The sequence below is a fragment of the Typopeltis vanoorti genome, chromosome 13, assembly GCF_054136105.1.
Source record: "Typopeltis vanoorti isolate ZY-2024b chromosome 13, IOZ_Tvanoo_1.0, whole genome shotgun sequence".
NCBI lineage: Eukaryota > Metazoa > Arthropoda > Arachnida > Uropygi > Thelyphonidae > Typopeltis > Typopeltis vanoorti.
This window is the reverse complement of record NC_143561.1, coordinates 85719283-85733154: the sequence shown is the minus strand read 5'-3', so window position 1 is coordinate 85733154 and position 13872 is coordinate 85719283. Positions and strand designations below refer to the sequence as shown.

At 35.4% G+C, this 13872-nt stretch overlaps 1 protein-coding gene across 2 annotated transcripts in view; it reads right to left on the bottom strand.

The window, feature by feature from the left end:
* The window catches only part of LOC150100331 (uncharacterized), a 154848-nt gene that overhangs the window by 124058 nt on the left and 16918 nt on the right, over positions 1 to 13872 (bottom strand). For both annotated transcript variants that reach the window (XM_090402836.1, XM_090402835.1), the window contains exon 2: positions 1194 to 1412. In XM_090402836.1, the coding sequence (XP_090258962.1) occupies positions 1194 to 1412 (219 nt within the window). The remainder of the gene's footprint in view (positions 1 to 1193; positions 1413 to 13872) is intronic.

Below are 13872 nucleotides of genomic sequence, written 5' to 3'. Positions count from 1 at the left end.
GTTTGTGATAATCACAACTTTGTAGTTTCACTTAAATCCTTTCTTGACTGAAAATTCTGCATCTTGAGCAACTTCCAGAACAAGACTGCATGGTCACTTTCCCCAATCAAAGGTAGAGTTGCTACTGCAGTTATAAGAGCAACTCTACCTTTGATTGGGGAAAGTGACCATGCAGTCTTGAATCTGATATTAGCACTAGATTCAACACTTTCAAATTCCTGGTCCCCTCTCCCATCTTGTGTGGCTTCAGGTAATTATCTCTTAGTAACTATAAATTCCATCTTATCATGTGCCCTTCTTCCTTCCAATGTATATCCCCACCGATATTGCTCCGTCTATATTCATTATGCTAATCTGATGATGTATATCATCCAATCTTCCTCTGGATCCCTCAGGTCTATAACAGTAACCAATATATTTTGTCCTATTGGCTCCTATCTTACACTAGACAGCCACGAATGAATCATTTCCCTCAGATGCACAATCCTCCTTAACTTTATTTTTGTTCACTGAAATTATTCAGCTATCATTAACAATACCCCTCCTCCTCCTCCTCTTGCTGCCCTGTTGCTTCTATCTTCCTGAATACAATATCCCTTACATTCTATCCCTGTAACTATATCATTCTCTGTCAATGAGGTCTTGTTGATGCCAATAATTTTTGACCAAGTCGAGCTGACCAATGCCAAAAACTCCTCTCCTTTATTTTTGATACTTTGGGCATTCAAGTACATCTCCTTGAGCCCACAGTTACCCTTGCATAATATATCTTAATCCAGTCATTTATGTTCAAAACCTGAAAAACAGCACCCAGCTGTTCATAGTCATTCATGAACTCACACTTATTTATCTCATTAGTGGCTATTTCTGCACAGTCATTCCTAAACTCACTTTCATTCATCCTGAGGTGGCCTGACACATGCTTGATTGCACCTGCACCCCCCCCCCACAAAAAGAAATCTTCCTTCATACTTTCATTTGTATTTCATCCACTATCATTTACTGCTTCCACTACATTCTCTACAACACTTTTACAATTCTGCCTTACATCTTGAACATCAGTCACTTCATTCTTCTGCTGATGACACAACTCCCATTTCTTGCACTCACTATTCAAACTTTTACTTCAAATATTCAATTTTTTTTATTTATTTTAAACCTGCCATTTTAATTTCCAAAAAAATAAAACTTACCTTTGCCCAATCAGGTTTTAATTTAATTGTTTCTTTTGCATCTTCCATGGCATAATAATATTGCTCCATTTTAAGAAAGGCCAAAGAACGGTTACTATAGAGTTGATACTGGTTTGGATCAAGTTTAATAGCATGAGTGTAATAGAAAACTGCCTCTGCAAAACGACCTTGTTTTAAACTTTCGTTTCCTTTTTCTTTTATTTCTGATACTTGCTGCATCTAAAATTCCAAAATAAAGTTGTTTCCATATGCAAAAAAGGATGAATTAATTTTGGAATGGTATTCAAATACAAAAATACTACAAATAGTATCAGCTTACAGGTAGATCTTGGATATATAACTCTTACAGCTATACTGCATATTCACAGAATTAATTTTAAAAAATAAAATACAAGAAATGAAACACTTATATTAAAATAAATTCAGACTCCAGAATTACTCAGTCCCAATAAAACAAAAGTACAATAATAATAACTGAATTTTCAACAAGCTACAGTGAAATTTCTACTTTTTTTTTTTTTTTTTTTTTAACTTTTCAAACAGTGACAATATAAAACTCATGAAATGAGATCATGCAACAGATGTCACCATAGCTCAGTCAGTAATGATGATGTCCTGTTGGAAAGATCTTAGTTTAAAATTATAACAGTACAACATAAACTGGTTGTGATTTTTTTAATCTTCCACATCTGTAATACTCATGTTTATTTTGCTGCATTATTAACATTAGATTTTATGCTGCATCAAATTTCTACAAGAACTTTTGTGCTTCCAGTTCTTATAGTGAACTGATAAATGTTTTCATCTTTCTCACCAGCCTCTTCTCTGCTTCTAATTGTGCCAAATATCAAACATTTAATAGCTTGAGCATCACAAAATTCAAGTGCATCATAGTGAGTGGTAAAGTTCTCAAATTACACCATTAAAGATTATATTATGGTACCAGTCATCCTTTTTAAATAAAAATTAGTATAATGGTACTTGTCAGAAGTTTAAGCGTATAAAAGTTGTACCCAAGTATCAAGTGTATCTTCAGTGTGAATTTAAAAAATTGAACAAGGCACAAGTAACATTAGTGATGAATCAACAATGAGAACAGATCAGTCCCATGTAAAAAACAGAATAACATGAACCAAACTGCTTTAAAAGCTCCAATGTCCTTTTTATACATAATTAAAAAACAATAAAAAAAATATAAAAATTTACTAAGATGTGCTCTATACAATTTCCCATGTAAGTCCATCAGACCTATTCAGAGTGGAATGATGAAATGAAGTTTCACAGTATTCTTTATACAACCATTTCATAGGAAAACAGATTTTATGTAGGACTTTATATATTTCTTCACTGAAACAAGCCAAAACTATATCAAAAGAAGTCTTCCTTTTTATTTCCAGCAAGATTTAACTACCACTTTAAGCAGCTGCGATATCAATCAGAAAATTCTATATCATAAAGCAGTTCCTGATTGCAGTAGTTTTATGGATCTTCAGGCTTCTCATATGAAATGCATTGCATATAGCACATCCTGTGGTAGTGGTGCACTATCTATCAGTGCTTCATTCTCTATAAATAAATCGTTTTCTATAATGGAATTTATTATTATTAAGAGAGACCTCCAGGGAGTCAGAGACTCATCAAGGGAGGCCACATACTACACACACACACACCAGCTATCATACTTATTCTTGAATTCATTCATACTGCTTGCACTCACAACATCCAAAGGCAATACATTCCAGTCACGCACCACCCTCTGAGAGAAAAATCTAGTCCTCACACCCTTCTTGGTGGCCTTCATTCAAGAGAGTTAACTCAAGAGGTAAGAGTTAACTAGTATTGTTGGCTGGCAGCCTTTACTGTTTCAGCAATATTGTCAATCTTAGTAGTATTATATAACAATTCCCTGAGAATTAAAGATTCACTTTTTTTCAAATAATCTTTTAAACAAAAAAACTACTATTATGTAATATTTGTATCTTATTCCAATAGGCTCCATATACAGCTAGTTTTGATGGCAGACCATAAGGTCTATTTTTTTTTAGTTGTCAACATAATCTTGGTGTTCATCTCTTTGTATAACTGTGAATCTGCTAATCAGTAAAAGAAACTACATGAGCAGAAAATCGTAAACCCTAGTGTAAGATAAAGGATCTGATTTATCTTGGATAGAAAGCAAATTAAAAGTTAAAGTGGTTTATCATGTGGTATATGTTCAACTGTTTGAAGAGTCTTTTCTTCTACTCTGATATTTCTCTGATGTGCAGGATTGTTATCCAAGTTTTCTCTCTGCACTAGAAAGAGGAGGAGGTTTATAGCTATTAACTGACTATTGGAAAAACTTAGTGTAATATCTATTATTAACAAAAGTTTTCTTTGTAGTAATCAGTTTTTGTTGTTAAAGCATGTTCACAGACATAAACATATGCTATAAGCAAGAGTATTATGATCACACTTATTTAATGACCAGGATAACGATGTGAGCTCTGATGTACAGGGTGATCGAAATTAAATTATCCCTGTTTAAGGTCTTGTGGAGCGCCATCCAGTGATCCAAATGCTGCATAACTTTGCAGGAATACATTGTGTGTCATGCGGAAGTGATATCTCAGAAAAAGAAATGTAGTTCCAAAATTTACCAGGGCACTGTAAACACCAAATGTATGGAATTTATATATCATGCAAATCAGCAGGTGCCATGAAGATTCCCCCCCCCTTCATTCTGGTTGCTAATACCATCCACAGTAATGGCATTAACCTTGCCCCAACATGCTTTGCTCATGAAGCTGTACTACCTAAACAATTGCAATGCTATTGCTGCACTCTGCAAATTTCATCGCCTGAACAAATGTCAATGAGGTTCACTAACTCTATGTGCTCTGCAATGAATGATTAGTTATTTTGAAGAAATGGGATTGTTGCGAGTTAGATTCAGCAGAGGTCATAAAATCAGTTCACAACAAATGAATGAAGTTGCTACTGCCATTGTGGAGTAGGCCATGATGCATTGGCCCCTGCAGTGCACATGCTGTATAAAGACACATAGATGTCTGGAAAATTCTACACAAGATTCTGAATTTCTACCCATTCAAGATAATCCTGACACATGAATTGCACCCACAGGATTTGGAAAGTTGACTGATATTCATTTTAACAATCTTTGCTAGAGTGGAGTTGGACACTGGGTAGCCGGGATGATTTTGTGGGAAGATGAGGCTCACTTTCACCTGAATGGATCTGTGAATACCTATAACTGCAGAGTATGGGCTACGCAAAACCCACATACAATCCAACAAATTCCTTTGCATAATAAATTTAGTTTAATCCTTTATCCAAGTGCGTGTAAACAAAGTTTGCACCTGAAAGTATCTTCAGGACTGGGGAAAAAGTGGTACAACCCGGGCAACTCCTTGCAAAGGTGGAGCAAGCTACCAACACTCCTATCTCAGTATCTCCCATAATGCAAAACACATCTCCTTGCAGATATGTATAATGTTATGCATTAACGGAAGGGCCACTACCCAGACTAGTTTCGACCTTTATTGAGGTCTCTTCAGTGGGAGCCAGGCCCAAGTGGAGACACATTAGCAAGGCAGAGGCATTAGCAAGGTCATCTCCTCCTATAGGAGCTGCCAAACGGTGTGCCACCTTCCTGAAGATACTTTCAGGCGCAAACTTTGTTTGCACACACTTGGATAAAGGATTAAACTAAATTTATTATAGTCTGACCAAGTGAAAAATAAACTTTCAAATTCCTTTGCACTCACCCAAAGTTACTCTCTGGTGCAGATTTACAGCTTTGTTTATCATTGGACCATTCTTCTTTGAGGACATTTGCCAGTTCTACTTTACTTTAATAAACTTTCAAATTCCTTTGCGCTCACCCAAAGTTACTCTCTGGTGCAGATTTACAGCTTCGTTTATCATTGGACCATTCTTCTTTGAGGACATTTGCCAGTTGGGTCCTGCAGTTACTGCCAAGAAGTATCACAATATGATAAACAATTTTATTGTGCCACAGCTAGAGTAGTGCCTGTGCATGGATTCAGTCATTTTCATGCAGGATGGGGGCCCCTCCATACATCAGTCAATCCATACAGAAGTTTTTTGAGAACATTTCATGGAAGCCAGAGTGATCAGCTGTGCATTTCCTACTGCATGCCTACCTCATTCACTTGATCTGACTACTTGTGACTTTTGGCTCTGGGGATTTCTCAAAGACAGGTTTTATCGAGATTATCCTGATAACTTGCTAGTGATGAAAGACAGCATAACACAGCATATGCACAATGCATAACACAGCATCAGTCCCAATCAGTTGTATTCTGATGTTGAACACACTGTGCAAAGGATGCAGTTTGTGGCGTGCAGTACAGCCCGTGCATAATGGAAGTGAATAAAAAATGTGTTATTTATGCTTGTGTTGCTTTTCTCTTTCTTACACACACAGAAAATTGCTACATCTACATTTAATACATCTATAGCCTCCTAGTGGTGAATTTTGAAACTAATTTTTTTTCCCCTCGGCATAGTGCAGACAATGTATTCCTCCAAAGTTTTGCAGCATTTTCTTTAAATTTAAAGAAGGTCTTAAACAGGGAGACTTTAATTTTGATCATCCCTGTATTTATTATACATTTTTGTTTTGTCTTTGCTCGATCTTTTCTTTTTAGTTTCTGCATTCAATTCATTGATCATTTGCTGAAGTTCACCCGCAGTGAGGGCTTTACTTACACTTTTCCCCAAGGTGGGCAGGACCCGAGGTACTACTGTGCTCTGGGGCCCCCCTCTCTCATTGTTTGGGGGTTTTTCAGGGTATTTTTTAGGGTTCCCCCCCCCAGCTACAACTTCATGCACCTGTGCATAAGTATGGCCCTGCATGCAGTTCCCTAAAAGAACAATGCCATCAGAAAATTGTGGATGATTTAGCTCTTTCCCATTCACTATACTTCCAGTTTTCCATTCCAGATTTTTAAAAATTTCTTCTAGGGCTGCTGTAAATAATTTAGGTTTTCCCATCTAACTCTATTTTTTTTCAAATAATATCTGAAATAATCAGGAACAAATAATACATATTCCTGGTTTTATTGATTGAGTTGAGCTTTATATAAACTAAGCCTATCAATATAAAGTTTTTTCAATTCCTTGATTTTTTAGGACTTCTAAAAATAGCTAATGCTGAGATTAAATCAAATGCCTTTTCAAAATCGATGAAGTCCAAACATAAGGGTTTTTGGTATCCATTTGTCTTTACAATGTCTTATTATATATGATAATAAGTGTTGTAGTTTTTTTTCTGAATCCTAATTGTTCTGGAGGTTGGCAAAAATCTAGTCTGTTTTGTATTCTGCTGTTAACAATTTTTGTAAACATTTTATGTGTTATTGAAAGGAGACTGAATGGGTAGGGTAATTTTTAATATCTTCTTTGTCTCCCTTTTTAAACACTATAATAAGAACAGCGTTATTACAACTCTTTGGTATTCTCTTCCAGTGGTGCACTCAGGATTTAATCTTGGGGGGGGGGGGGGGGGGTCCAAGTTGAGTAGACGATTTGAGAATACACACTATACATTGCATATGACCTATGACTGAGCATCTGCAGTGATCACTAATACATGATATCCATAATCTCCTCTGGCCCGGCTCAGGAAAACGAAGTAGCGCTTGGTCTGCCCGATCACTACTTTGCTTGCCTTGCATTCACAGCGGCCGTGATTCCTGAGAGCAATAAGGTATTCCCACCTTATGTGAAAGCTAATTCATAAGTAGTACAGAAATAGAAGACACGACACAACATAAATTATAAAAATGAATTTTAATTAGGAAAAGATTTTCGGAAAATTTTCTAGTTTTTTTTTGGGGGGGGGGGCTCTTCTGTCTTAGGCAGGATGTATAAATTTACTTAACATAATCATGACTGGTTCACCATTTGCTTTCAGCACTTCAATCAGTATCTCACCTTCACCTGATGTCTTTTCACTATTCATGCTACCCATTGCATACTCAACTTCTTTGAAAACATCTGAATAGATTTCTTCCTCTTTCATTTGGAGTATTACATTTTTATTTTCATATTGGTTTAAGTTTTGAGAATCATATTTGAGAATCATAAATTTCGCACAGAAGGATTCTGATTTTCCTTGTTCTGAAGTGTCTAATTTCTTGTGTCATCCTTTTCCTTATTGTTAGTACAACTGAATTCCTCAAGGAATTCAATTGTACTAACAATAAGGAAAAGGAGTAAGTAGAATTGAATTCCTCAAGGAATTCAATTCTACTTACTTGTCTAGATCTCTCATTTCTCTTCTCTTTCTGAGAAGGTTTTAAGGTTTCTTTGGATAATTTTCTTTCATCATCATTTGTTGATTACACCAATCTCTCTGGAATTATTTAGTAGAGGAATTCTAAACCGTGTGGAAAGGTTTATGTGTTCATTGCACATGTTGATTGGATTTTAACGGTATAGATGTGAATACAGATTGATAAGAAAATAACTATTTATTGACTTAATTGCTAATATTTCACTGGTATTCTATCCAGCATCTTTAGAGCACACAAACAAAGTTTGTTACAGTAGCGAGACAACCACAATCCGATGTAACAGTGGGACTAGTATGAGTAATTGTAGCGTGCAACACAAAGACGAAAATCCTAATTCGGCACCATCTAAGTTGGAAAAAAAAAAAAAACACGAGAGAGAGAGAAAGCAGGTATTAATTTGGTCTTAGGATGACTGTCTCCCAAATCTTTGGTAGATTTATACAGCCATACTTGTTGAGGTTTGGAGGTAAAAAAAAAAGTGCTGCACAGAAACTTTTACAAGTCAGAGAGGTTGTTCCTGGAATCAACAGAAGCCCTGAAACATATTCCAAACCTCAACAAGTATGGCTGTATAAATCTACCAAAGATTTGGGAGATAGTCATCCTAAGATCAAATTAAAACCTATTTTCTCTCTCGTGTTTTTTTTTTTTTTTTAATTATAACAGACAAAATTTTATACTACTGTTTAAATTCAACACCCAAGTGTAAGCAAACAAAGTTTGCATGTGAACAGGATGTGTATGTCGCTATACATTACAGGAAGGGTCACTACCAGACTGGTTTCAACCTTTACTAAGGTTTTCCTTAATGGGAGTTAGAAAATCCAAGAAAATTCTTCTTCTTCTTATGGCTCCAGCCCAAATAGATCCTTTAACTCTTGGATTTGTTGCTTCCAACCATGTCTATTCAAAACTTTACTGCTCCAATTTGGACAAGATATATACCATTAGTCAGGATAGCAACATCATATTGCGGTATGATGTTGCTATCCTGACTAATGGTATATATCCATCTTGTTCTTGGTTTTCCTTTTGGTCTTTTATCAAAAATTTTACTATTTTATAGTCTTCTCGAGAATACTGTCATTTTCCCATATGAAAAATATTCTCCTGTTCACCGCAAATATTTGAACTTGATTAAACCAGATATTGTGGGTTCTTTATAGAGTTGATATAACTCAATTATATATGATCCTCCAGAGATCATTATTATTCACTGGGACAAATATTTTCAATAAACAATGTTCATTATGCTTATTGATATGAGGACAGTAGTCTGAATGTAAAGATTTTTTGACACCCTATGTGGGCCAATTTCTAAACTGCAGAATAAATACCAGTTGAATAAGAGAATGCAAAAAGACAACCCAGAGGGAATGAACTTTGGTGCACAAACTTTTAGAACAATTGCAGGAATGCTAATAATAACCATTCCCATAATGCATAGCAACAAACATGTCAGAAAGGAAGTGTGCTTTGCATTATGGGATATCAAGGCAATTGATGTAAAGTCAACAGCCACTGTATACAAGTAGCCTAGCCATGAAGATACTTCATACACAAATTTTGCTTATGCTTTGTAGAAGATCAAAAGATCAAAACAAAATTTTTTTGTTTGTTTGTTTGTTTTCTGATGAAAGGTCAGGTGAGACATGAGAGACAGGTGAGAGTTTGGAATGATTAGGGCACATTCACCAAGATCATCTGTACAGGAATTGGAAATATAGAAAGCCAGTAGGTTGGCTCTTTCTGTGAGTAATGATATTACAGAGCCATCTAAATGTAATAGTAGTAGAAGCAGTGTTGGGCAAAAGTTACAGCCAGTATCTAGGGCTAGAGATCAAATGGCATGGCTGCTATTTGGAGAGAATGCAAGTTTCTTGCTTTTATCTCCTTTGAAATCAGTTTCTAATAAAGATTGCTAAAAGATTTGATAAATATTGTTCACAGTTTTCCTCCAGCTATTCTAGGCTTGGTATTAAACAGTATAGGAAGATAGAGTTTTGAATATGAACCAGTTATGTATGCTTGATTCTTATCTTGTACAGCCTTGGAACAACTTTCAGAAAACTAAGGCTTAGATAAGGAATAGGAATTGAGAATGGAATGGAAAATAAATGGGCAACAAGCAAATGGTAGTGGTATTGAGGTGATATGATGCGTTATTTAGGAATGTTACAGGATTCAAAATGAAAGGTGATAACAAGATATGAACAAACAACTATTTAGACTTATATACTGGTTTGAACTCATTATGGGATTTAATGGAATAAATACAACACATATAAATAATTAAACAACAACATTTAATCACTCTTATATTTCATCTCAGTCACTGAGACATCATCAGAGAAACAATATTAAAATTGCAATATTAAAATTGCAATATTAAAATATTAAAATTTACAAAATTTGTAAATTTACAAAATTACAATATTAAAATCTTAAAGTACTATGAGGGATGCCCTCTGTGGATGCCACTGGCTAGCCTTAGATGTGATGAGCAGGAGGCTCAAGAATTAAAGTTTCCCAAATCTTGGGAAATTTAATGCAGCCACATTTATTAAGATTAAGTCAGTTTTTTATTTCTGCTGCTGATTCTAAAAAAAAGTCCTTCAAACTTTTATTTTTGTGGTGAAGCATAGTAGTTTTTTCCCATATAATTTTATGCAAGATATCCAAGACATGGTCAGCAAGCCCTGACTGACCATACTTATGGTGACAGATATATTTTTGTATGTTCTTCCAGGCAGATGTTAACAGATCTCCAGTTTGACCACAACAAAATAAGTTTCATGAAAAAGGAGTTTTGTATATACCTGGAATTGGCAGAGAAACAGGATTCTTGGGAGAGTGGATGAGGGTAGCCAGCTTTAGATAAGGTTTGAATGCTGTGCAGAGTACAGTATTCAAAGTACAGCCATGGGCCCTCTCTCCCCTTGTAGCCAATTATTATAATGAAGCATTATGAAAAACATGGTCTTGATACGGCTATTCTCAAACCTATCTGGCTATTTTTTCTGGGGTGCCTTGGATATAAGGAACAATTATAACATTACTATAGTCAGCCGAGCAGGATGTGAGGAGATGGCAGGAACAATTAATTTGTTGATCTTATTGGCTTTGTGGCCATTGATAGGAAAGTCCAGCAAATAAAGGAGAGTTCAGCAGTAAGGTCAGCCTTGGTAGAACAGACTGGAAGCTCTATTAACAAGGATTTTTATAACACCATATTGTTAGGATGGTGGGAAAGTTTGTCTATGTATCTGTCTGTGTGTGTGTGTGTGTGTGTGTGTGTGTGTGGAGGGGGGGGGTTCTGGAAACGGAGAAAGAAAAGGATGTCATTGGGAAGACATGTAATTAGAGTATCTAGGAAAAGGCAGGTTATTATCATTTTCTTTTTCTACAGTGAAGTGGATTCTGTGGTGCTGTGGTATTACGTGTTGAGATGGAGGAGAAAGGAGTCTAATGTGTTTAAGCCATGTGGCAAAATAGAAAACACATCGTCAATGTATCTTAGCCAGATAGGTTTTGAGAATAGCAGTATCAAGACCATATTTTTCATAATGCTCCATTATAATAATTGGCTACAAGGGAGAGCCCATGTCTGTACTTTCAATCTATTTATAAAGAGTATCTTTCCAAGTGAAGTAGTCAGAATGAATGGTAAAATTAAACAGATCAATGATCTCCTTAGGAAGGAAAAGGGGGGGGGGCATTTTTTGATTATAAAAAGGGAGGTGACACCAAAGCTTATCATGATATTGTTATTGTCTAAAACTAAATTTTGGATTAAGGTGAATGATCATTACAGCTAGTTTTAATTACGGAAATATGGATATATGAATAAAGATGTTGACAGTATCTGAAAGCAAGGAAAATGAGTTTCTCCAGAGCTTCCGGTATTGAGACCATATTTTTAAGGTAAATAACAAGTTTAATAAAAATAAACAATTATAACCCTAAAAATTTAGTAAATTGTCAGACTCATCATCAGGAGTACTAGTAAAAAGTTATTCACAATAAAAGATTAAAAACAATTAATTACACATATTAGATGTTATCAGAACTTCATAATTGGTACACACAAATAAGTAACCAGAAAAAAAAAAAAGCATTAAATTCATTGATATATGCATGTTGGAACATTGCTAGTTGTGCTGTCATGTTCTGTGGCAGTTAGATTTTTAATGAAAGCAGACCAAACTTGGTGTAAGATTAAGTCATGATTTCTGTTACGTTGGGTGGGGGAGCCTAAGCATTTGCGAGGCTTTTTGATCATAATTGTTTTACTTTTTTGTAAAACAATTATGATCAATATAAGGCATTTTCATTTGTTGACAAACTATTCGATGGCCTGCAATAGTTATGTTAAATGCCAAGCTGGATATATACTGTCTTCTTTTTCAACGTCTTTTATATGTTCAGACATGCAGATCTTCCCTAACCTACCTGTCTGGCCTACATAGCAAATGCCACAAAAGCAACGAATCTCATAAACATCTGTTTTTTTCATGAGATGATGCAGAGGTTTTGGTGGATGTAAGAATCTGGAGATTTTATGCAAAGGTAAAAAGCCACTTTGATGATGTTACTCAAGGAGCAATGTAACCACTTTGTCTGTAACATTCTTGATGTAAGGTAGTATGAATGCTTTCTTAAAATCTTGTTTAAGTGGAGGAGCTGCAGGACTGATGCAGTCCTGCAGCTCCTTGTACGGTTATAATTGTTTATTTTTATTAAACCCGTTATTTACCTATAAAATGTTCTTGCAATGCATTCAAACTTGCCCATCACTCTCTATGTAGAAAATCTCCTCCTCATTCCCTTGTTTACCATACATTTATTTTCAGGGATGACTTCATGACTATGTATAATTCGGTCTGATCTGGTGATGATGTCTGTACTGATCTGGTAATCCTCTAACTTAAATGTTTCAGTCATATTACTTCTTGTCTGCCTATCCACTTAAATACTGCAATTTAAGTGGAGGTGGGATTATCTAAGTCACTTAGATCAGCGCTTCCCAAACTGTGGGCCACAGCCCCCTTGGGGGCCGTAAGTTTTGTTGACAAATTTAAAATGTTTTAAGACTAACTAGTTCTTTTTTTTAATCTTAAAAGAAACATATTTAATTTTTGTTATTTTTTATATTTTAATGGAAAAAAATCACACATTGGTTTTGGTTCACAAATTTTGCTTCCTATGTATTTTGGTGCTTAATGAATATTAGCAAATATATACTTATTCATATAAGTTTCATTTCAAAGGTATTGATAAGAAGCACAAAAAAGATTACAAACACAAAATCTTGAATATAAATACAATAAATATTATAATAATATGTCTGTATTACTGGGGGGGGAGGGCATGAAATGTTTTAATTTTTACAAAGGAGGCCTTTACATCCATAAGTTTGGGAAGCACTGACTTAGATAATCCCAATTATAACTAACGTTTGTTATGATACTGCATTAGTACTCATCCTTGAACCCTCTCTAGAAATGAATACTAAGAAATAGCAGCAATGTGTCATGCCTTACTACTCAGAGCAGCATAAAAGCAATGTTCTGTGTAGTCTTTGCCATACTACAATGTGTTCCCAGAACTTCAAGCCACTATTGACCATACCTTCTCCTGGATCTCAATTTCATCCACTTCATGAAGCATAATTCCACCAATACAGTATGTGGCCTTTATACTGTCTTCAAAGTGCAACACCTTGCACTTATTTACATTAAAACTACAACCACACTCATTATCCAAGCTAAAAGTCTATTTAATTTTTCTGAAGAAAATGAATGAACATTAGCATCACTACTCATAACTCATAATTCCAATTTTACATCACCAGCAAACAACTGAAGACCCTTGTTAAACTACATAAAATATCATTAACAAATAAGTTAAACAGTAGAGTCCCAAGATTAGAAAACCTGCAGCACACCCCTAGTTACCTTGCTTTCCTGGAGACACTGCATGCATATGTGCAAACAACAACAACACAACTAACTGGCATTGTTTTCAGAGAACCAATCTACCTCTTTTCCCCACAGCTCATTTGGGAGGTAATCAGGCAGGAAAGGATTACCGTTAAGATGGGATATATGTGAAATTATGAGGTGGTGATAATCCTTTCCTGCCTGATCACCTCCCAAATCAGTACTTTCACTCTCACCAACAGTGGTAGTGTTGATATCTCATACACAACCACATCCCATGAAGATAGCATTAAAACTTTATGTTGCTTCTATAGATGCTACTTAACATGTTGACTGCCACTCATTTATGACAGAACATCCACAGGCATTCGGAATGACAGTATGACCTTGCTACAGTGCCTACACAATTCGACT